This window comes from Phocoena phocoena, chromosome 1 (assembly GCF_963924675.1).
Source record: "Phocoena phocoena chromosome 1, mPhoPho1.1, whole genome shotgun sequence".
NCBI classification, from domain to species: domain Eukaryota; kingdom Metazoa; phylum Chordata; class Mammalia; order Artiodactyla; family Phocoenidae; genus Phocoena; species Phocoena phocoena.
This window is the reverse complement of record NC_089219.1, coordinates 82,964,172-82,989,756: the sequence shown is the minus strand read 5'-3', so window position 1 is coordinate 82,989,756 and position 25,585 is coordinate 82,964,172. Positions and strand designations below refer to the sequence as shown.

Here is a 25,585-nt window from a genome sequence, read left to right as displayed (position 1 = left end):
CTCAAAGTAGGCACCTCCCTTTCCTATCTTCAAAAAAGTGCCGTGGGTATTTCCACTCCTCTGCACTTGCTCATGTTCTTTCTATTCCAAACCACTGGTCTGTTCTTCCAAATTGTGTGACAAATAGTGACCGTTGTATTATTTCCAAATAATTTGGGTTTCAAAAATATCCTAGAGAAATCCTTTTAAAAACCTTCACCTCCAGAGCGGCCATGAGCCAGTTAGTGACTCCTGGATGTGGTAGCACTAATTTTAAAAATTAAAACAAAGTTTGAGAATTTAAATCAATTTTACCTGATTAAGCATAAAATGTACCTACCAGGTGGTCCCATAATAAGGTGAAATAAAATTTACTTTTCAGATTTTGTTTGTTCTTATATAGACTATGAATGAAAATGTGATCACTTCCTACAACAATTTATTTACGAGACCATTTTTTGCTGTCTGTTTTAATCTAAACACAGCTCGTGAGCCTCTGTTGGGCTTCCAACAACACATTATAATTTTTAAAAGTGTTCTGTTATCAAACGTGGTGAGGAAGCTCTCGCATGTAGTGCAGTTTATTTCAAGCTAAGCGAGGAGAGTGTTTTTTAAAGGAGAGCGTGGACAGTAGTATCAGATCCTGGAAAGGTCAAGGAGAATGAAAAAAGGGCGGTCAATGTTAGTGACTCTTCGTATTTACAGGCATTTGCAGAAGAATTTTTAAGTATCTAAAACCAAAATGCATACTGAACATTTTTTCCTCTTCCATAGACAGGGGGAAAAAAGACTCATTCAAAATAACTATATAGTAAAATTCTTCTGATTTTGCAGTCCCTGTTTTTGTCACCAAATAAATTTAGACGATTAAGCTTTTTTCTCCCAAAACTATGATGTCATGGCAAGGGTATCATTAAGTATAATATATTGTAAAATAAAGCTGTACAAGCACAAAAAGCATATAAACCATGCACATACACACTCAAGAATTAAAATTACCTCAATAACTACACTTTATGTAGTATAAAGTAAATTGTACAGAAAGGTAAGGAGTTTGAAGATGGAGGATCTAGGTTTTGATTGAGTCCCCAACACTCAGTACTGCCTGAGATTTTCAACAAATTACCTATCTGAGTTGCTGTGAAGAGTAAAGGAGTTCACACACGTAAATTTTTTTTTTTTTTTTTTTTTTTTGGCGGTGACCTGCAGCTTTCGGGATCTCAGTTCCTCCACCAGGGATGGAAACTGGGCCCTCCCGCAGTGAAAGCAAGAGTCCTAACCAGTGGACCGCCAGGGAATTCCCCTAAAAATGTAAATTTTAAAAACATGATGTGATGCTGCTGTGAATTACATCATGAATTTGCCAGTGTTGTGAGAACTGGATTGTAAGCTGGAAAGATCAGAGGCGTTAGTTCTAAGCGCTCTCATCTACTGAACATTTACTACGAGCCAAGTACTGTACCAAGGGCTTTCATAAGTTCCCTCATTAGTTCTTCACACCTACCCAATGTAGTAGATATTGTATTAGGTGGAACCATGGGAACTAGACATTTCTGTAGATCAAAAATAGTCGATTATCAGCGATGTCATGTAGTTTAAACTATCATCTGCTGAGACTGGGAGAAAGTGAAACACAGAGACTAAGTGACTTGTCTAAGTTAAAATAACCAGTACCTGGCAAAGTCTGATTTGCAAGCCATACGGGTTTATGTCAGTGACCAGTGTGCTATATAAATCACCAGCAAGGAGATAAGTTCAATAGATTAGGAGGTATAAGCTTTATTCAAGTATTATTTGCATGGTACTAGAGAATACGAAAAAAGTCAAGAAATGATGCCACAGGAAATGCAGCCTAAATCAAATGTTTACATTAATTAAAATAGCCCATGTTTGTTCCTGCTTCTGGGATTACCCTTATCTTCAATGAATTCTTAACTTCATTCAGCCTACAAATATTTACTCAAGATCAGGCTCAATTTCTAACCTCTTACACCCCTCCTCTAATTCTTACTAACTGGAATTCATCTCTTTTTAATAGCATTTTGCTTTTTAGTATATCTGATTACTCTCAACAAAAGCAAAAATTTGTTGAGGAATGCTCAATAAATGTTAAATTTGAGGTTCATACCAAGTCTACTACATATGAAATTTAATAGGAGTAAAGAATCACAACCACCTGTAAGGGAATGGGTTATATCTTCCCTGATCTCACCGGTTTAAGCGTTCTCTTTAATCTGAACTCATCTGGAATCTACCATATTCTTATATTATTACTCATTGTTTCATACGCTTAGGCCTTGTATCTGTAACTGGAGTTTAAGCTTCTCAAGGGCAGAGATTGTCTTATTCTTTGACTTCACACACTGGCCAGCAAATAGTGTGAATCAATAGACCTTTAATTAACGGACTTGAAGAAAAATGAGCACTTTGGGGGAAAGCCCTTGAGAAAGGAAATGAACCAGCAAGTGGGCAGCAAAGCAAAGTTGAAGGAGAAGGGAGGAGCCCTTCTCGCTTAATGGGAGCCCTTCTCCCATTAAGGCTCGCTTCTGAGAACTGAAACCAGCTGGTATTTCAATGCCTCAGTAACTTCCCTTTTTTAAATTTAAATTTCTTTATTTTTGGCTGCGTTGGGTCTTCATTGCTGCGCGCGGGCTTTCCCTAGTTGCGGCGAGCGGGGTCTACTCTTCGTTGCGGAGCACGGGCTCTAGGCGCGCGGGCTTCAGTAGTTATGGTTCGCAGGCACTAGAGCACAGGCTCAGTGGCTGTGGCGCCCCGCTTAGTTGCTCCACGGCATGTGACATCTTCCCTGACCAGGGCTCGAACCTGTTTATACCTGCATTGGCAAGCGGATTCTTAACCACTGCACCATCAAGGAAGCCCCTAATTTCTGTTTTTAAAGAGATGGCTAGGAGTATAACCAGCGTGACTGCCGGTCGGCTGGGAGGTGAGACCTCGAGCGCAGTCTGAGGTATTAGGTGGAGGTGGCGCGCCGCCCTCTGACCGACAGGGGGAGCCCTGCCAAGCGCCGGGCCCCAGGCAGCCGGCCCCGCCCCGCCCCGCGCGCCCCCAGCTCTCTGCTCTCTCCGCACTGCGCCAACCCTCCGCCTGGCGCCACGCCGGCCACAGGCCGAGGGCTAATCACCCGCGGGCCGACGCCCCCGCAGCCTGGTCGCTGCGTCCCCCCGCCCTGCCGCGGGACTGGTAACTGTTACGAAGCACTTTCTCCGCCGCGATTTCTGCTTAGTCATTGTCTTCCAGGAAACGACTCTTCAGTTGGGAGTCAACTCTCCCGCGGCGGCCGCAGTAGCAGGAGCCGCAGCCACCAGCGCGTCCTTCCCGGACCGCCGCTCCGCCGCCGCCCTGCCGCCTCCCGGCCTCCCTCGGGCCCAAGCGCAGGCCGGGGTCCCGCCGCGCGGGGCGAGCTGCCTCGCGCTCTGCTCTCCGGCCTCGGGCGCCGCGTCCTACGGGGGGCCTCCTTCCCCGCCTGCTGCCCCGGCGCCGCCGGGCCAGGTCCGTCGGCTGCTGCCATGGGCACCGACAGCCGCGCGGCCGGGGCGCTCCTGGCGCGGGCCAGCACCCTGCACCTGCAGACGGGGAACCTGCTGAACTGGGGCCGCCTGCGGAAGAAGTGCCCGTCCACGCACAGCGAGGAGGTGAGGGTGGCGTGCGTGCCGGCGGAGGCGCAGGACTCCCGGGGTAGGCCGCGCGGGCTGACCGGGCGGCTCCGAGAGGCGGGGAGGCGCTGGGAGGTGAGGGCGGGTGGTCGGGCTCCGGGCGCGCAGTAGTCGGGGGAGAGGCGCGCACCTGGGCTCCGCCCGCCGGAGGAGGCTGGGTCGGCTGTCGGCGCGATGTCGCATCCGAACCTACTGTTGGGGGCACAGCGTCTTTAAAATTTCGGCAGGTGCATCTTCACACCCAGTGCCGCCTCTGTCAGTGCTCTTGATTGTAACTTTAGTAGGAATCAGAATCCTTACCATATTGTGTCCAGGATGCAGCTCAGTTTGTCTCTCTTGTTTTTTTTAAACTACCCTCACTTGTGCTATTTCTCCCAAAGATAAATACTTCTGTGTTTTATACTACACCTTTAATTTTTCCAGGGCTGATGGTTCAATACAGCATTTTGCACGTAAATAATACTGGGTGAAATTTTCTCTCTCTTATCTCACTCAACACATGCTAAAGTAGTCGTTTTCAGTTTGTCTGCAAACCCAGTAAAAAAAAAAATGCATTTTGCCTTGGCAGTCCAATTCATGTTTTACACACACACACAAACACACGAGTTTCATGAAAAGATTTTAACTCTTACTATATACTGTGTATTCTGATTTTTTCTCTTTAATTTTTTAAAACTTGATTTCTTAATGCAGTAATGAGTCACACTCCACAGTTTAAGAAACATCGTTCAAAAGATGAATTGTGATTTGTGTATATTACTTTGGGTGCTGCGTAAGAGGGACTCAAAACTAAAGAAACTTGAAAACGTTTGAGAAAACTTGAAGATATGATAGCATATGTAGAGAAAACATGACAGCTTGATTAGAATAGAGAGGCATGTTTTGTTTCTATGTAAAGAAGAGCTTTGTAGCAACCAGAGCTCTAAATGGGATACACTACTCGAAACAGTTTAACCTCATTGAATAAAGAAACTGAATAAATCACTCATTATTGAGAAAATTTGCACATTGGGTAGAGAGAGATCATTAAATTTCCTAAAAGGTCTTTTCTAGTCTAATGTTTGGTTGTTGTTTTTTTTTTTAATTATTCTATGATCTCTGCCCAGATTTTGTTTCACTAGAATTTTATGAAATCAAATCTTGTTTTTAAAATGGGCCATTGTAGGACTATTTTGACCAGTTATTTGTTGTTAGGGTATTTGATCATGTAGCATTTTTTAAACTCTTATACAACCCCAGATCTAATGATACACTAAATTATCATGACACTCATCTTCCATGATACTTTGTGATGTGTGTATAATAAGAATGAAGAGAGCAGAGAACAAAAAAGTACAAGGTTAATATTCAGTCAATATAGATAACATATAAAAAATTAAAAATCACTAGGTTTGTGATATAGTCAGTGAATTTATCATATTATTGTAACATTGGGCTGTTCCATGATTTGTCCTGACAGAAGGGGGCAAGCACTCTGAAAATATACTTATCTTCATGAATTGAGAAATTCATCGGAAAAGCCTTATGCAAATTAACCATCCTTCCAGAGGAAAATTTCTAAAAATTCTCCCATGATTTGAGCCGTAGCACTCCTGATAGAATTCTTAACTTCTAGTTGGTCCTGCTGCCTTAATTTTTCAAAGAATATTGACTTGTAATTCTGTCTAGAATGATTATCAACTTATTTTTATCTACTGACTTAAATTTGATTACAAATATACCTTTCATAAAGATATAGACCCTGTAAATTGGATTCATGTGGGTTATTGTGGCTAGCACATGAATTGCTGTTGTAGAATATAAATCTTAAACAGGTAACTCTGAGCTCTTAAATTGATAAGCCAGTTGTCCATTGTAATTACCTGTACTGAGATATAATCAATAAAGTGCTTGTGTCCGTTTTTATCATAAACAATCATAGATCAGATAGTGAGTTCAGAAGTTTAATCTCTGTTGTTGGTATTAGGAAAGTGCTTTTGCAATTCAGGGCTGTACTTCTAGTTACTCATTTATTTTTTCATTGATTGTCCACAGAATGCAAAGCACTGTGCCCTTGGTATTTATAAGGCAGTGATTTCAAACTGCTAGTGTTGGCTCATTTGTGTTATCAGTTCAGTGAGTCATGGAGAAGCGTATTTTTTTTCTAACTCATAATAGAAGCCCTCAGAGTATCTGGCATGTAGTAAGCATAAAGATTGCTTTATGAATTTTTGTTGTTATATGTGTGTAGGTCCTTACTCACTGTGTCTTATTATTTTGGACCACTATTAAATAAGTTGGAAATACACCGTCATAAGAGATAAAAGATAAGTAGACACTTTAATGAATTAACAAAATGCTATAATGTTAGTGTAATAAAATTGTTTGTTTATATAAGAAAACATTGAAGACAGATCGAAGGTCTACCTAACTGTTAGGAAGTGACTTAAGGACTGACTTTATGCAAGTTGACTTCTGCAAGATACGGATATAGTGGTTTGTAGACTTTAGAGTGCATTTTGATTACTTGGACGCTTGTTAAGATGGAAGTTCTGCTGCCCTTAGAAAGTGATTCAGGAGGTCTAGGATGCAGCTCAGGAATTTGAACTTTTAATAAACACCACAGGTGAGTCTAATGTAGGAATTTCTTTGGCCACACTTAGAGAATCATTTGTTTGCCTTTGAGGAATATAGCATAGTGGTTGGTTAATGTTAATTCTAGTCAGGTTGCCTGGGCTTGAAGTTCCTCCATTTATAAACCTTATTCTTGAAAAATTTTTTTGTTTCTTTATGAATGCTTTTACGTCTCAGAAGTTTACTTAAATTTTCATTGATACAAAAATACCTTTTAAATAATTAGATTACTGCTTTAGGTCAAGAACCTTTGAGAATTAAGAGTAGGATAAAAACGGGTCTAAATCAATCTTTGTTAAAGGATGCAAAAACCTTATAGAATTAAAATTTTTGTATGATATTTACTATTGATATGTTCCTTTTCCTAAACAGACTAATGCAGTCTTATTGTAGAAGTACAGAATAGTGTAGCATATGATTAACAGTTTCAAAATGCACTTCTTTTGCAGCTTCGAGATTGTATCCGGAAGACCTTGAATGAGTGGAGTTCCCAAATTAGCACAGATTTGGTCAGGGTGAGTGAACTGTGAATGAAGAAATCATGTAATAAGCAGGAAATTAACTTCCTCAGGTTTGATAGGGAAGTCAAACAGGCAATTAGCATGAAACTTATTGTGGTTGATTTGCTGAGGTGGGAGTCTGACCCAGTAGGCTTAAGCATGAAAGAGAAAATCTGACTCTAGTCAACTCTTCAACTAGACAAGCTACTAAGAGTCCCACCACAGTTTTCTCAAAATGCGTTTTGTTCCAGTTTATATTTGGTCTAGTAGAGGAATGACTATCAAACAATTTGGGTTAGTAGATTGCTTTGATAGACTATAACACAAAATATAGCCACTAAAAATAATTTTTTAAGTATCAGTTTCTTATGAAACAGTAAAGAACTGTGTTTCATTGAATGTCAGTATATGGCCATTATCATAAATGTTAATATACAAAACACCTGTCTGTAAACCACTCTTCAGAATCCAACTTAGCCAAAGGCTTGTAACAGATTACATAGACTACTTAAAAAGTATGGAAGAGGACATATGCTGAAAATAAGTGTTTCCTTGAGCATACTGCAAGTTTGTAACTCTGTGGCTGCTAGGCAGACATTAATTAATGTCTTCTATCTGTCTCTTTTTCTGAAGTGACCATTCATCTGTGCATGACTTGTAAATAGTTAATATGTGCCAGGCATTGTAATATGATCAAGAATCATGGGAAAATCCTCACCGTTTACTTTGTTTTAATCTTGTAAATGTGAGTTAGTATGTTTCTGATTTATGTGTACTAATATTTTATCATTTCACTCATTAACTACTCATTTTTATGCATTGGAATCGCCTTTACTTTTTTTCCATTGCATTCAGAAAAAAATATATTTTGGCTTAAAATGTTTGTGATTGATATACAGGAAGTGTTTTAACATGTCAGTATCCAGAAGGAAAATATTATTTACTTTTCATTGGTTTCTTTTCTGAGTAAAAGTGTTTACTGTGTTAGTGGTTCTAACTCCTCACATACTGCCCAATCTGCTTGTTTGTTTATTCGTTTGTTTTTGATCAGACATCCCTCTGAGTATCTCATCAAAATGGGACACTTTTTCCCAGAAAATGGACACACACACACACACACACACACACACACAGCACTTTACCTTTATTTCAGGGCTTTGCAAGTGTTATGAAGCCCATCTAGGCCCTTCAGGTAAAGAACTCTATTGTTTTATGGGTTCTCTGCTTCTAAAGAGTGTTATGGACAATAGAAAATATATAGCTAATCAGAAACACTAATTTTATATTTATTGTAAATATCATGTGTTTATTATAGGAGTTTCCAGATGTCTTGGAATGTACTGTATCTCATGCAGTAGAAAAGATAAATCCTGATGAAAGAGAAGAAATGAAAGTTTCTGGTAAAGTCCAGCCTTTACAGTTCATTTTGTTAGACAGTGGATGATAGTGAGGTTTTGTCAAGCATGGGACTAAACCTTTCCTTACTTCTGGTAATGATAACTCAATCACTAAGTGTGGGAAATGTAGAGATTTTTTATAACATAATTTTAAAGTCAGCTTTAAAAAGGGAGTTATAGGAGGTCACTATTGGCTACTTCAATGGAGTCAGAATAGAACTTCACCTCTTCATTTTGTTCTCATTAATTTATTTGTAGGACATCAGAGCAGTAGGAAGAGTAAGGTGTAGGGAATGGAAAGAATAAAGGGAAGACTTAAGAGCATTGCCCACCTAAAGCCAGCATAAGCCCTCCCTTCCTGGTGTGATACTGCTAAGCAATGGCTGAGGTTGCCTGGGAGCAGAGAAAGAAGTCTTGGCAACAAGTTGCATGAAGAGAAATCAAATACATACTCTACCCCTTCAACAAAGATGAAATGACTCCTACTTTCCAGAGATAATGCCAAGCTCAAGGAATTAAGATGTTCTTGTCCTCAGCCTACAGTCAGCATAACATAGCCATTAAATGCTTGAGCTTAACTAAATTGAAATTCCTGGATGTGCAGATTACTGACTGATATAATCGGGGGCTAACAAATGATTTAACCTCTCTGAGCTCAGTTTCCTCATCTATAAAATGGGGATACACCTGTTTCACAGGCTTCTTTGTAAGTTAGATGAAATAACAAAAGAAGCACTTAGCATGGTGCTTGGCACAAGTAAGTGCCAGGTAGCTGTTATTTATTACCATTTGTGGTTGTGTTGTGGTTGTTGTTATTTTATTATTACTCTTATTAGGATGAACATGTGAGATGAGATAGGGCATTGTCTTTTGACTCTAATAATAATAACTACCATTTGTTGAATCTTGCTTTATACCAGGCACTGTACTTGACACTTTATGCTTATATTTCTTCATATAATTTTCAAAACAATTCTGCAGGGTAGGTTTATTATCCCCATTGCACAAGTGACATTAAATAACTTGAAAGTTGGGCTTCCCTGGTGGCGCAGTGGTTGAGAGTCCGCCTGCCGATGCAGGGTACATGGGTTCGTGCCCCGGTCCGGGAGGATCCCACATGCCGCGGAGCTGCTGGGCCTGCGCGTCTGGAGCCTGTGCTCCGCAACGGGAGAGGCCACAACAGTGGGAGGCCTGCGTACCACAAAAAAAATAAATAAATAAAAAATAACTTGAAAGTTGTTATATAGCAAGTAAGTGGTTGAACCAGGAATCCATCCAGGTATGCCTGACTACAAAACCCATTTCTTTCTGTTAATTTCACATTATTATTTGTGTTGGAAAGGACATCAGAGCAACATTTCTCTGTGGTTGATTGCAGTTCATCATGGTGTAGATCCATCTTGGAGCTCTTACAAGTTGTCCTCAGTTCCTGGAAGGCTTGAGGTTTTTGATAAATATCAAGAGCTTTCCTCTCTTCACCTACCTAAAAATGTCTCATCTTTCAGAGAGAGGAGACCATTTCAAATGGCACAAATTCATGGCCAGAGGGATAGTGATGGGGAGGGTGTTCACAGAGTATAATTACAGGAGCTAAGGCTGGGGCAAAGTGGTAAAGATTGACTGTCACCTGGTAAGGAAGTTGTGATGGCATTTAAATAGAGAAGTAACATGAGGAAAGCAATGTTTTAGGAAGATTATCTAGCAGTAGAAAGGAAATGACAAATGTAAGAAATGTTGTACAAGGAAAATTTGTTGTATATGTTGAATGCCAGGCACTTTACATAAGGGTGTTTCATTAACCCTGTTTTCTCTCCATTCCCCTTTCTGATTTTCCTCTTTGCTTTCCTATTACTCCACCTATTTGTTGAGTAAATTTAGATTTTTGAACAGTGAGTTTACATAAAGTAAATATATACATATAAAGCTGAGTTGAAATCAAGCCAAAGCCTCAATTTCATAAATATGAAAAACTACTCAACTTTCCTGATAAGCAAAGAAATGCCAGTTAATGTGGTTCTGGGCAGGTATATTTTGTACCTATCAAATTAGCAAATATATATATATATATTTTGTTTCGTTTTGTTTAATAGCATCCTATATTGTTAGGAGAGCAACTCCTAACTTTTAGTGCTCTGGTAAACTGGTACAAGTCTTTTATAAAATAGTAGGTAAATAAAATAGAGCACGACTCACAAAAAACAGATCCTATTCTTTGACTCATAGTCACATTTCTGACGGTTTGTCCTTGGGAAATGCTTCAGGCATAAAGTTGAAAAAAAAGTTAACATAGATGTTTATTTCAGTAACAAAAAACTGGAACTAATCTAAAAGTCCAAAAAGTAGGAAATCATTCAGTAAATTATACCCTATCAAAATTACAGAATAATGTTCACCATTAAAAATGAGTGTGTAAAATTATTCATTAAAAATACAAAGTACAGGGAATTCCCTGGCGACTCTGCTTTTACTGCTGAGGGTCCAATCCCTGGTTGGCAAGCTAAGATTCGACAAGCCATGTGGCCATAAAAAAAGGAAAGAAAAGAAAAATCCAGAGTACATAAAAATCTAAACAGTAATTGCTTTTGGTGATGAGACTATTGGTAGAGTTTTTTTTGTTTGTTTGTTTGGTTTTTTTTTTCCCCCCTACTCCTATAGGTTTTCCTCATTTCTAGAGTGAATACATTACTGTTATGATGTTTTAAAAAATTAAGATAATACTGCATAGAGATGTAAAATTATTTGTTACATAAGCGTAAACCAAGTATGTGGAAGTAGAAAATATATACTCTGCTTTACATGACCAAGAACTTGAAGGTAATGTCGTCTAAAAATGAAAATGATTGTATGCAATATTAGGAGGGTAGGATTGTGGAGTGTTTGTTTGTTTTTGGTTTTTGGGGTGTTTTTTCAATTTTCTTCTCATTATAAGCAACTCTAATTTAGGCTTTATATAGACTTTAGTTTATTGGAGAAAATAATATGCTCCATTAATGTTTAATTCATAAAAATATACATTTTTAATAAGTTTCTATATTTATCTGCCCTGCCTTCTAATAAAGGGGAAATTAATATTTGCTTTTTTGTTTTGACAATCAGATTATTGTTGGCAACTAGCATATAATTTTAAAATTACAGTGGAAATATACTTTTAGGTCTTAAAACTATAAAACAATGCAGCTAGGAAAGGAAAAAATTCATTCAGGATTATCTGTCATCTTAGTATTTTAGCAGTATTACTACTATGTAGTAGAATGTTACTCAAATATAGTAATCTGTTTTGTTTTCTTTGTCACCCAGCAAAACTGTTCATTGTAGGATCAAACTCTTCATCATCAACTAGAAATGCAGTTGACATGGGTAAGCAAAATTTCAACTTTATTTTCATGTGGACTTTAAATTAGTGTAGGTGTATTAGTTATATCTTGTGTTCAGGTCCAGGTAAAAAAGAAAATGAGCTCATTGCAATTTTATCTTTTAAAGTTCTAGCCTAATTTGTTAAGGCTTCTCTAGAATCACATCAACTTATGTAAGGTCATATTTTGATATATAAAAGGAATGTAAAAGATGTAACATAATTAAATGTTAACTATATGTTTAGAGATAGAAATTCTCCTTAATCATATTCTTAGCTCTTTTAGTACTACAGGTGAAATATCAAAAGAATAACCACAACAGAAACAAGCATTTTTATCTATTTTCAGCACTTGGTTAGGTTACTATGGCATTATAGTTATTCAGTGTTTTTTATTTTAAAATATCCTTCCAGTATTTATATACATTGAACAATTAACTAAATAGCTCTTTAATATAACCATGGAGCGAACAATAATCATTAAAAATAAACTCTTAAAATTACTTTTATAAAAATTAAGAGATTATCTACATCTATAAACATAGATTAATATATAGGTTAAGACCATAAATTCAGTCTTTCACTCAGAGTCTCAAGCTTATTCTTTGCTCTGACTACCAGTTATAGACTATTAGGTCAGAAGCTACCAAAAAGTCCTGGGGCCTAGGAAACAAGGAGGCCTGTTCCTCAGAAAGAGGAACCTGTAGTAGTTGTGAGCTTCCCCAGGAATGAGGCAGGTCAAAGAAACCCACATATCTGCCACATAGACCAAGTAGATGAATGGGCACTTTATACTTTTTTAAAAGATGGAAATGTTCTAAATGACAGGTAAATTATGAAACCTAATGAAATAATCTGTTTTGTAGAATACTAGTGAACTATATGGACAGAATTCAGTGGGGTACTTAAAGGACATTAGAAGCAACTTGTTTTTATTATGTAACAAACATTTATCCTCTTTGTGTTTTCCTTCACATCAGCCTGTTCAGTCCTTGGAGTTGCACAGCTGGATTCTGTGATCATTGCTTCACCTCCTATTGAAGATGGAGTTAATCTTTCCTTGGAGCATTTGCAGCCTTACTGGGAAGAATTACAAAACTTAGTCCACAGCAAAAAGATCGTTGCTATAGGTACCTCTGATCTGGACAAAACCCAGTTGGAACAGCTTTATCAGTGGGCACAGGTAAAAGACGTCTAGATCACGAGCACTCCAGGAGGAGCCTGTCTTTTACAGTCTTTGCTGCATCCCATTAAACATCATGCACATAGTGGACACCACTGTGGGGTGACTGTTCCAAATATGGGAGTTTTGAAGCAGGCTTTGACAATAACACTAGAAAGTGTGTGTTGAAGCATTCATAGCCAAATGAATTAAGGCTCTATCCTTCAGTTTTAATTATGTGATAAAAATATTGTGTTTTCCTTCAGGTTTTATTAGTCCATGGTTCTTATTTCCTAAGTGAGAGAATATCATATATAACAAATACTTTGCTCTGTTAGTTAAAGATATATAAGACCTTCTGTTCACAGAACTTGATGTGGAGATGGAGTCATAAATCAATCACTGCCACTCTCTAGCCTAATAACCTATAAAATGATTAGGGAACTTGCTTACAAGTAGTTTACTCTCTGTGTTTTTCTTTATTCCTTTGCATTTATAATCCCCAGCCTTTTCATTTTCTTATGGGCAGGAAGACCCTAGAGAAAAGTTGCCCTTTGTCCCTTTGGCTTGGTGATAGCCAGAATGTGGCTAAGATCCTGTTGGAGAGACTTAGATGATCTGAAATGTATCTATAAATTAACTAGAGCATCTATTAGAAATTACCTGATTCTTCTCTTTTTCAAATGTCTGACTAATAACCATATTGTATACTTCAACATTAAACATACTTATCATTTGTATTTGATCCTCTGTCTTTAAGACATATTTCCTTTGTAGGTGGAACCATACCACTTAGAATCGTGTTAGTTTCCAAGGCAGAGGTATTAGATGGCAGGTTCGAGCATGAGACTTTTTTAATAGTGTAGTAATATATTGGCTTTTTCCCCCTTGTAAAGCTATTTTTCCTTCCTCTGTTAACACTGAGTCAGAACAGCATACATTAATAAATATATACATGTAAAAGTATTTTATAAACTTTAAGTACTGTAGAATGTGATATTTCATGTGTTCTAAAATTGAATCCTTTTATTGCTTTCTACTTTTTGTAGTACTTAATTTAGTGGAGATGTCATTTTTTTTTTTTTTCTCCACTTCTAGGTAAAACCAAATAGTAACCAAGTTAATCTTGCCTCCTGCTGTGTGATGCCACCCGATTTGACTGCATTTGCTAAACAATTTGACATACAGCTCTTGACTCATAATGATCCAAAAGGTAAGACTGAGATTTTCTTTATAGAGATTGATCATGAGCTTTTATCTTATAAGAAGCTACTTGTTAAAATGTAATTTTTAATTGTGTACAGTGATAAAGGTACAATGCTGACGCCTAGAGCTATTCTTAATAGTTAGTTCAAAACATATATGCCTTTATTTTAGTTTCAGAAGGCATTAATTTTGTCTTTGTACCAATGGGAAAAGAAGTGAAGGGGTCATTTCCTGAACATCCAGTCTGCTGAGGTTTATAAATATTAAGCTACACAGAAAAGATCTTGTAAGATATTCTAAACAGTGTCACATATAATATTGTCTAGTATAGCAAAGACTGCACCAAAGGGCCACTTAATTAAAAAGGATAAATATCTGGAAAAAGAAGCAGATAAAATTCAGTTTGAAACTTAAGCATCTTAGGATAGGTATTTGATTAGATATTTTATTAATCATTGATATCAAGACATATGCTTGATGTTAGTCAGAAACATTTGATTAATGAGAATGGCTTGTCTGCCTTTTGTAGAATAATTTTTATCAACATTTTACAAGATAACTTGGAAAGCTGGGAAGATAATATTTTACACTTTATTAGCAGTCTGCTCCATTTTTGTTTTTTCACAGTTTCTTAGGGAGCAAAGGTAAATATATTAAGCATATTTTACTTACTAAATATACAGGCTCTATGAAACAGTATTTTTGGTATAGTTAAGTGAGAGAGATCTTGTGAAAGTTTTAAATTTCCATGACATTTTTGTAGAAGTTCTAGTTTAATAAAAATTGGAGGCAATTATATTTTATAGGTGATTCCTGGAGAAAAACATTCCGTTTTTACTTTCATTTCTAAAAAGACGGCATTATATAGGTGGTTTGATTCAATTTATTTTTAGGATGCTTATGGATAACCTCTTAAGACTTTATACCTTATTAGCAGTCTGCCTCAGCCTCTTTTTTTTTTTTACTGTTTTGTAGGAAGTGGAGGAGGAGTTTTGATATTCTTTCTCAAATGCTAGGCATCATGGTAAATGTCTCAGAGAGATTATCTGTAATCCTTACAGCAACTGAAACTAGACACTTTATGGATGAAGAAATAGAGCCTTAGAGTTTAAGAAACTACCCAAGGTCACCCAGCTGGCTTAGGGCAAAGTTTGAACTTAGATCTAGGTCCTGGCTGAATTTGGAGCCTTTTCGCCACCATACTGTACTGTCTCTCTGACTTGAAACATTAGTATTGTAGTATTTCAGACTGAAACTGTACTTTCTTATCAGTTTCCATTTAAATCGTACCAGAATAGGACATAGGGACTTTTCCCCTCCAGCAGAGCTTTCACACATGAGTAATTAGATTCACTTTTTTAAAAAAGGTCATTTTAGTGAAAATCAAAGAATTGCTGTGCTGATTTGTTCTAAAATATAAACCATTGAAATTTTAACCTTCTATATGTTGGCAAATAATATATCATTTTTCTGTTTCCTCATGGGGACTCTTCCAACTGTAATTGTTACCAACAGCTGATGGGTGGTCCTGTACCCCCTTCCACCTCCACCTGAAAAACACTCTATCGTTTTTCCAGTAGGAAAGGAAATAGGAAAAGACTAAGGTGTCTAGTATTTTATTTCCACGTTATCTAAATGTGGGCATGTGGATTATGTGCTAATACATCATTGTTATGGAAAAATATATTGCACATGTATATGAAAAGAGAGATTTAATCCTTTGGGGGGAAGAATGTTTTTGTTTTACTGGTGTAATTTGACATTTGGCTGTCTTTTTAATTTTAATTCTAAACACTTTAATTAGAATTTATAGTTTGATCCTGCATATACTATAGATGGATCTTCAGACAATTTGATCTGTAATGAAGCAATTCTCTTAAAAGTTTTATCATGTTTACTGATTCTAAAGAGTTAACATAGTTGAATTAAAAGTATGTAGCTAATGAATAGCATAGTTCTCTGACTTTGTGTCAGATTTATTTTTTAAGCGATCAAGTTGTAAAACAGTTAACTCTGCTTGTCATCTAAAATAGAATCTTGTTTATAAGTCACCTAAAGGCCTTCCTCTGTTCTAAAATTACCCTTTTTCTTCAGAAAGGTTTATTTTCCATTATTCTTTGTCCTAGAAGTTGTGGTAATAGTTTAACTACGGTCAGGGTAAAATTGTGAAGTAGGTGATTCTGACTTTGGAACTTTCCCATTTTCATTTGCCTTCCTCCTCTCACCATTCCCATTAAATCTAATCTATATTATGCCGCATTCCCTCAGGGTTAGACAATCTGGTAAACAAATCCACGTTAATGTTACTTTTCCAAGAGCTGTTTGCATTTCATTTATTAAAACTACCATTTACTAGCTATGTGACCTTGGGCAAGTTATCTAATCTCTCTGTGTCAGTTTCCCCCTGTGAAGGGAAATAATATTACCTATCTCTTGGGTTAACATGTGGATTAAAAGAGTTAATAAAGTACTCTGAAAAGTGACTGGCACATGACAATAGCTAATATTTACTGAGAGTTTACTATTGATGTTATTCAAATATCATGGCAGTTCATTTTAGGGCATGTTCTTTGGCATTCCCAAATCATATTGTATAGATGGTCACCTAATCCTTATCTATAGGATTGGTTCAGACCCCAGTGGAATCTTTCCATATTGACTGATTCATTCAAAAGACATTTGAGCACCTACTATGTGCCAGGCATTGTTCTAAGTACTAGAAATACAGCACCAAGTCAAAAATCTCAACCCTCATAGAAATTATATTCTGATGGGATGAGACACAAATTAAGATAAACGTTAAATGTGATAAATGGTGGTGTATGCTATGGGGAAAAGTTGGCTGAGGGAGGAAAGAGTGTCCAGGTTAGGGGTTGTTGTTTTATATAGGATGGTTGGGGAGGCCTCTCTGCTAGGGTACATTAATCAGAGACCTGCAAGAAGGGAGAGAGCCTTGTGGGTATCTGGAAGAAGAGTGCTCAGGGAAGAGGGAGCGGCTGATTCAAAGGCTCCAAGGTGGGAATATGTTTGAGGATTTCAGGATACAGCTGTGAGGCCAGTGTGGCTGGAGAAGAGGAAGTGAGGAGGGGAGTGGCAGATCAGAACAATGGTAGAGGGTTTAGGTATAAATGTGGAATTAGAAAATAATAATTTCATCAAGGAGATGCTGATTAAAAGATAACCACTGGGAAAGATGTTTTAAATGATTGCTGGTGCTAGTGAGGATATGGTAAGATTGGCATTCCAATATTATCTATTAAGTGTAAAGTACAGTCTTTCTGGAAAGCAGCTGGCAATATACTGTGTATCAAGCCTTCAGAAAATGTACTTCGACCTTGTCGTTCCATAGCCAGGCATGCATTTTAAGGATGTTCATTAAGTATTATTTTTATTAGCAAAATATTAGGAAAAAACTAATTTTTTGACCAACAAGAAAGTGTATAAATTATATCTATAAAATGTAATATTGGGAGAATTATTAAAAATGCTTTCACAGAATATTTAATTACATGCTTTCACAGAATATTTAATTACATGGGAAAATATTCATAATATAAGTGAAAAAAATAAGCAAATTAAGCTATAACTACAGTATGATTTCTAGTTTTTAAGATATGGCTAGATACATACATATATACATAAATATATACAGAAAAATAGTTGGATGGAAATACATGGCAATGGAAATGGTCCATCTTTGGTTGATAGGATTATGGGTAACTTTTTTTCCTTCCTTGTACTTTCCTGTATTGTCCTCGGCTGTACGTTAGAATCACCTAGAGATCTTCAAAAAATACAAATATCCAGGCTCCACTCACCAGAAATTATGGATTAAACTGGCTGGGTTACAAGTGTAGATACTTTCTAAAGAATTGTCTGGGTCTTTCTGGTATTCTGGTTCAGATTCATAGCACACATTAAGGATAAGTATAATTTATATTCAGTTTTGAGGTGTTTCTTTTGTTGTATTTAAATGCTTACCTACATAGTAAAGTGCTTTTGTTTTCAAGTTTTAACAGTTTGGGTTTTTATTTGTTGTTTGTTTGTTTTAAGAACTGCTTTCTGAAGCAAGTTTCCAAGAAGCACTTCAGGAAAGCATCCCTGACATTCAAGCACATGAGTGGGTGCCACTGTGGCTACTGCGATATTCAGTCATTGTTAAAAGTAGAGGAATTATCAAATCAAAAGGCTACATCTTACAAGCTAAAAGAAAGGGTTTTTAACTACGATTTAGGACCATAACCTACTGACCTGTATTTTCCTTGAATATAAGATAAAATTGAGATGTGTAAAAATCTAATTACTGCCTGTAAATGTCATTGAGGCAGATATTCTTTATATTTGACAATATGTTATCTGTCAAGTTTGAATACTTCTCTTGCTTCCATATCCGTTCACTCACATGAACCACTATATTGTTTTTATTAAACTATTGTTTTCTAATTGAAATTGTCTATAATGAAGATACTTGCAATATATTTTTCCTTTATTTTTATGACAGTAGAAATCAAGAAAATTTGTTGTTAGATATATTTTGGCCTAGGCATCAGGGTAATATATATACATATTTTTTATTTCTAAAAAATTCATTAATTGCTTCTTACTCTACAGTATAACTAAGCAATTTAATTACAGTTGTTAAAACAAATACTGGAAGATATTTTTCCTGTCATTGATAAGATGATTATATCTCAGAGTAACTGGAATAGCTGGGACCTACTAGTAGTGTAAATAAAAGTCCTTTCTTCAATATGTGAATGGAAGCTTAAATTTTTTTATTTGTCCTTGCTTGCAGTTTACCTGTAATGATTTAACCTGTATTCTTGTGCCATATTTGCTCTTGCTGTTATTACAAAGACAAACCAAAGTAAATATGTAAAGGAGACTAGGAGCTTTGAAATTATTGTTTGGGGGTTTTATAAAAGCAACTATTGTTACCTCCAGATTCTTTTTAATTCTCGATCTGTCCTTAATATTTTGCTACTCATTCAAAAATATTCAATAAGTACTGAGCACTTACCATGTGCTGGGCACTGTGGGTTCTGGAGAGAGGAGGGAGCACAGGGATTAAGAATCAGTTGAGTAAAATATGCAATATTTGTTCCCCACTAGTAACTGACTACAAGGGACTAAAAGCCAAAAAAGGGGTGAAAAAAATCTTTAATTCAGGATCATGTTGTCTATTTAGATAACTTTGAGACATGGTCTTAACTGTTTAAAATCAAAACAATATAACCCAAACTTTAAAACTAAAAGAGACTGTAGATCATTTAGTATAATTCCTTATTAGTTTAAGAACCAGAAAATAGCAAATAAATAAGCTGTGACCTCTTTGGTATATACTATAGGTCTTTGTAATTCTATAAATTTGTATCTGTAACCCAAATAGTTTGAAAAATTCTTTAAAAATCTCTTGTATCTCAATACTTTTAAACCATGTATATTAATACATGGTTTATAAAACTAAGATAATTATATATATATACACATACATAACATACACACACACACATATGTAACTAATGTATAAAACTAATTTTGCCCAAGTTTTTTCAACTTAGGGAAAAGATCTGTGGTTCCATATTCAAAATAAATACACTAAAAATTGATAAATAAACAAATAAGACTCTTTCCCTGTTCTAAGTAATGTTTTGTGGTTTACTAGTTGGATAATTTGATCATTAGAATTGCAATGTGAAATCAGCTGATTTACCTGCTAAAACCTTAGACTTTGAGCTTCCTAAAGCCTTATGTATAGCCTTTATATTAATTGTATGTAATGTTATTAAATGTATATAGTTAACTTTTTAATTTGGAAATGTACAACATTCTTTCATGTAATGTCAGTCTTTAAACAAATGCTCATTTTAATTTAAGCCTATACAGTGAATTGGCCAAGATATTTTAAGAGGGCACTTTAATATCACATTTATTATTTTTTAAAACCCTGGACTTACAAAAATGGATTGTTTGAAAGGTCATTCTGAAAATAGAAAAAAAACGTATGTTGCTAATACATCCAGACTTCAGCAGGAGCTTTTTCTGTGTTTTTTCCCTAACTCTTGACAAAGTAGCAAGATTATAGATTCATTTTGTGAAGGGGATCATGTGTGGCTTTTTTTAAATGAATTTTTTGTTTGTTTCGCTTCTATACCTTTAATTTCTGTTATTTAATAACGTTTTCTTTAAAAAACTGATTTTTTTAAAGGCTTTCTCTTCTCTAAGCTGATAATCACTTCTTTTTTTGGTGAACTATCAGAATGTAGTGAATGCTTTTCAAGTATTTAGGGACTTAATGTTTAAAAAGCCATAAAATAGAGTGATAATACTACCAAATAATTGCTTAAAGCTGAAAGCTAAGTTAACAATAGTGTATATACCAGATATGTTTTCTGGGGAGATGTGTATCCAGTGACCCAAGGTATAAGTTTTTTTCCAGTAAATATGACAAGAAGCTTCAGCTTGTTATTACATGTCCAAAATACACTGGAGCCTTACTTTAACACAATGTACTGTAACTTGGAATTTTTTCTGTGATGAGTCTGTTTTGAATTCTTGTCTAAGAAACCGTAGTCAACAAAAGGACCAAGGTGTCTTACAAAATATGTTCACACGGTGTACATTATGAAGACCACATTGTGCCAGTATGGTAATAGAGAATTAATTTAGGAATAGCCAGTGCTAGAACTTGAATCACAAATAATAGCTCATAATTTTTCCATTCATGGGAAATATCATTTTAGACAGCTGTGTGAAGTGGAAAATGAAGTTATTCTATTTTGAATGAATGATTCAGACTTCCCTACCAGAGCCAAGTAGTAACTGAAATAAGGATCTTGATTTTCAGTGATAAGGGTCTAAGTCTTAATTATGTTTCTTTTTAGAGCAGATTTTCTTTCTAACTTTTCCACCCAGATTCAATATTTGGGAATGTAAGCAGTTGATATATATATTGTGTGTATATATATATATATATATAGTATATTGGCTGACAATTCATCTTTCTGCCAAATGTACATTAAGAGAAATTTGAAGTTTTAATGAGAATTTAGTCCATTTGTGTTTTCATACTCAAATATACCAACTTACGATTCCAAATCTATGTTTTTCAAAGTTCCTAACATACCAGAACTTGTACCTGCCATTTTCCCATAAAGTTGGTGGCAGGATATGTCAGTTTTATTTTTTTTAAATATGTACTATAATTTTTTTTATAGTTTTCAGAGTTAGAAATATACTTAGGAGGGGAAAATGTTTTAATTAGATAATTCTACTTTTGTGTGTCTTTAGTAGTGTACTCTAAAATGAAGGCAAAATATAAAGCATTATTAAATGATTATAAGTTTTTAATTTTACCTATTTATGAATTTAAATTGTGAGTTGTATATTTTTTAATTGAGTTGTTTTAATAGTTGTAAGCATCTTGGAACATTATATTGGTTTTGAACTATTTAAACTCAAACTGAGTATGGTTTGAAAATAAATTATGAAAAATAATGAAATACCAAGCCATAAAGTTATTCATACATTCATTCAACAAAGATGTATTGAATTCTTGCTATGTACCAGGCAGTGTGCAAGGTGTTGGCAGACAGAAACAGAGATGAAAACAGCCCTATCTTCAAGGAGCAGATAAGTATATTTTGGGGGCGAGAGAGATCTGTACATGAACAAGAGCAATAAAGGGCTGCATCTGTTAATGACAGAAGCAGTGAAAAGGGAGTGGGGTCATGTGGAAGGAATGGGACTGCTGGGAAGCAGCATAAGGACGAGAAAGGCTCCCCTGCAGGAACTAGCCTCAGAGTAGGATCGTAAGATGGGGTGGGGGTATGCCTGGTTTGTAAATACACTGATATTGAATAATGAACAGTTTATATGTAAACTTCAGAAATCCTGTGAAAACACTTTCTTCAAGAGCTTGTTCTTGCCAGATAGAAAGGAATGGCTTCTAGTGAGACAAGAGTAGGTAAGGTTTGAAAAGTCACATTTTATAAAAGAGAGACAGAAACTTGCCCCAATCCCCTAAATATATTAGGATATAGCTTATGTGGTTTCACTACCAGAAAAGTCAAACAAAACCTTTATATGTATCCCTCAGCAATGAATAAATGTATAAAGTGTCATACAAGATTTCGGTCTGTGTTTTGGTCCATTATTTTAAGAAGGTTCATGTTTTACAATAAGCATTATTTATTTGGACTCAGTTCTGTTTCCTCTGTTCTTTGCTCACTGTTGATTCTTGCCCCCTACTCCATTTACATTTACTTTTTTCTTAAGTATATCCTTAGTAATTCTTTCACTGAAGGTCTTTGGGCAGTAAACCTCCTAGGTCTTGTTTGTCTGAAAATATCTTTATTTTATCAACAGTCTTAAATCATCATTTGACATTATAGAACTCTAAGTTTCCAAACACTTGCCCTCAGCATCTTGAAGATAACATTCTGTTGATTTCCAGCATTTATACTCTTGCAAATGAAAACCTGGATTTTCTTCCCTAGAAATAATCTGTTTTTCCCTCTGGTCACGTTTTTTTCATTTGAATTATTCTATTCATTTTTATGTGTATGAAATTAGAATAAAGAAAGAAAATGAAAACGGGCTTCTGAGTTTTCTGATAACACCAAAAAAGTAATCATAAAGGAAAATATCAATAGCCAGATTTAATCAACATTAAAATCTTCTGTTCTTCAAAATATACTTAAGAAAACAGTGTATTTTGAAAATGTGAAAATGTGAGCCACAGACTGGGATGAAATACTTGTAATATTTCTCATGAAAAATAAATTGGACATAATCAAATTTTTTTAATTGCACTTCAAAAACACCACCAAGATAAACCATAATGGAAAAGAATGTGAAAAAGAATGTATATATATATTTATATATATAACTGAATCACTTTGCTGTGCAGTAGAAATTAATACAACACTGTAAATCAACTATACTTCAATAAAATAAAATTTTTAAAAAACTTCAGAAACACCATCGAGGAAGTCAAAAGGCAACCCATAAAATAGGATAACATATTTGAAAATCACATATCTGATAAGAATCTTGTATCTGGAATGTGTAAAGAACTCTTACAGCTTAAGACAACCCAATAAAAAGTAGGCAAAACGTTAGAGCATATTTTTCTCCAAAGAAGACACGAATAGTCAATAAGAATATACAACATGTTCAACATCATTAGTCATCAGGGAAATGCCAATTAAAACCACAATGAACTATCACTAAAATAGCTAAAATTTTAAAAAACTGTCAGTACCAAGTGCAGCAAGGATGTGGAGGAAGCAACTCTCATAGTGCTGTTGGGACTGTAAAATGGTATCGATACAATCACTTGGGATTTCTTACAAACTTAAACGTACATGTACCATGTGACCCAGCAATTCCACTTCTAGGTGTTTACTCAAGAGAAATCATATATTTGAAATAGCCATATATGAATGTTTATAGCACTTTCTTCATAATAGCTGAAAACTGGAAACAACCCACATGTTTATCAACAGTTGAATGGATAGTTGAAGTATAATCAGCAATAAAAAGTAACTACTGGTATACAAAATAACATGGATGAGTCTCAGAAATACAGTGAGTAAAAGAAGCTGGACATGAAAATACATAATTTCCTTTACATGAAATTTTTAGAACAGACAAAATGAATACTGACTGTAGTATCTGTTGCATCTGGGTACCTCAGGGCTTCTCAAAATGTTGCAGTCAGGGTCATCTGGGACTCCAGTCTCTCCTGTACGCTTGATTGAGGTTGGTCTGCTTCCAAGCTCGCTCGTGAGGTTGTTGGCTGGACTCAGTTCCTCTCTAGCCAGAGGCCTCCCTCACTTCCTTGCCACATGGCCCTCCCCATAGGGCAGCTCATAACAAGCACAGAATGAACAAGTGAGAAATCGCAAGATGCAAGCCAACTTTTTTTGTAACCTAATCTTGAAAGTGACACCCATCACTTTTGTTACATTCTTTTCATTATAAGTCACTTTTCATTATAAGCCCATACTCAAGGGTATGAAGACCAGAGGATAGGATCATTGGAGACCATCTTACCCGTCAAACTTAGTTTAAAAGTAATGTTTTCTATGTAATAATGCAAAATGTACTTTTAGAAGGCTTATGCACTAAAACGCTCATCTTTTGGTTAATGCCTAAAATTCCAGAGAGATTCAACCCTATAAGAGTTTTAGTTAGCAAAATATAGACAGTCATGGGAGAGTTTCCCTTTGGGCCTGTGTAATAATTACTGTGTTTTTATACTGTATTTTCCCCAAATCCACTTTGGGTAAAGAAGAAAGCAGGTAAAGAAGGTAGAGATAGAGAAACATGGCAGACCTGGTAAGCTCGCATAAAACAAAAAAAATACTTTGCAGTTTTGCCCCTGATCAGCAGACCAGCTCAGTCTTCTTATATTATGAATATGTACTAACATTTTAATTTTAGTATTTAATGTTTGTTTCTTGAACTTTTTAGATTGTAAATATTTGGGAGTGGTTTTTTGGTTTGTTTCATTTTAAAGGGGCCATGCTTGTAAGTGAACAGTACACACTGGTGTTATACTCTCCCAATTTTCTACACCCACTCCTGTGATCTTAATTTCTATTTTCATGCATTTGCTCATGTTAAAGTTGTCATATACATTAAATGAGTTAATGTATATAAAGCACTTAGTACCCAGCATACAGTATGTGCTCTACTATTACTATGATTGATGCTGTTGTCTCCACCACCCACCTCCAGTTGCTTCATCTTCCTTCCTCTACACCACTCCACATCCTCTTCAGATTTAGCCCATCTTCTGTTCTTTCTCTTACCTACTCTCATTGCTACTTGGCCCTACTAAAACTTCTTTTTGCTCCTTACCACATTCCCCATGACAGTCAATCTAAACTTTTCTCATTCTTCTGAGCAGATGAATCACCTTCTTACAGAGATTGTTATCTACCTCAAATCCCCTCCTTTTCTTCCCCCTTTAATTTCCCTGCATTTATAGTCTCCTCTCTGCTTCAATTATCAACTCTTCCCTCTTGCCTCAAAGGAAGGAGCATTCTTTTGTGGCTAATTCCTCCATCTCCATTTTTTAATTCCATTCTTTAGTTGGGATTAGGCTTGCTGCAAAACACAGAAAACCCCCAAATAACTGGTTTAAAAAGAGGTGTTTTTCTCAGGTGAAACAGCTCCAAAATTAGGCTATTTAGAACTGATACAGCAGTTCCACAACTTGTCAGAAACTCAATTTTTTTCTTTGCTACTGCTCTGCCATCCTTAAAGCATGGCCCTCATCTTCATGGCACAAGATTGCTGCTTGAAAACCAGGGAACACAACTTTCCACAGAGTGAAATGAAGTTAAAGAAGGCAAGGAGGACCTCCTCTCTTTTAAGATGTCCCTAGAGAACTACACAACACTTAACTGATCTGTAATTAGTCCAAACCTAGCTGTATCTGGCTGCAAGAGGAACTATGAAAGGAGCTATTTAGCTGAATGGCAGTTTGCCCACTGAAAATTCTGTACTTTGTGACTTTAAGAAAAAAAAATGGTTTTCTGTTCTAAAGTAAGGGAGATTTGATGAGGCGCTCATTCTCATCTCCAACGACTGTTTACTTACTTCCTCAATCCCTTTCCATTACCCTCAAACATATCCTAGCTCTCCACCCTTTATCCTAAAAGAAAAATCAAAGTGTCTCTTGATTCTAG

General features: G+C 36.0%; 1 protein-coding gene across 1 annotated transcript; it reads left to right on the top strand.

Moving 5' to 3' along the window:
* Window positions 1–3,262: 3,262 nt before the first annotated feature.
* GCLM (glutamate-cysteine ligase modifier subunit) lies at window positions 3,263–18,635 on the top strand. Its single transcript, XM_065889447.1, has 7 exons — window positions 3,263–3,632; window positions 6,716–6,781; window positions 8,082–8,166; window positions 11,461–11,520; window positions 12,496–12,698; window positions 13,776–13,890; window positions 17,937–18,635. Exons 1-7 carry the CDS (start codon window positions 3,507–3,509, stop codon window positions 18,104–18,106), a joined length of 825 nt encoding a protein of 274 aa, XP_065745519.1. The 5' UTR covers window positions 3,263–3,506; the 3' UTR covers window positions 18,107–18,635.
* Window positions 18,636–25,585: the final 6,950 nt, after the last annotated feature.

Bases quoted from the DNA above. Each gene is read 5' to 3' on its own strand.
- GCLM (XM_065889447.1), top strand. From the start codon at position 3,507: ATGGGCACCGACAGCCGCGCGGCCGGGGCGCTCCTGGCGCGGGCCAGC. The intron at 3,633-6,715 runs GTGAGGGTGGCG...CTTCTTTTGCAG, and splicing joins CGTCCACGCACAGCGAGGAG to CTTCGAGATTGTATCCGGAA. The intron at 8,167-11,460 runs GTAAAGTCCAGC...TTTGTCACCCAG, and splicing joins AGAAGAAATGAAAGTTTCTG to CAAAACTGTTCATTGTAGGA.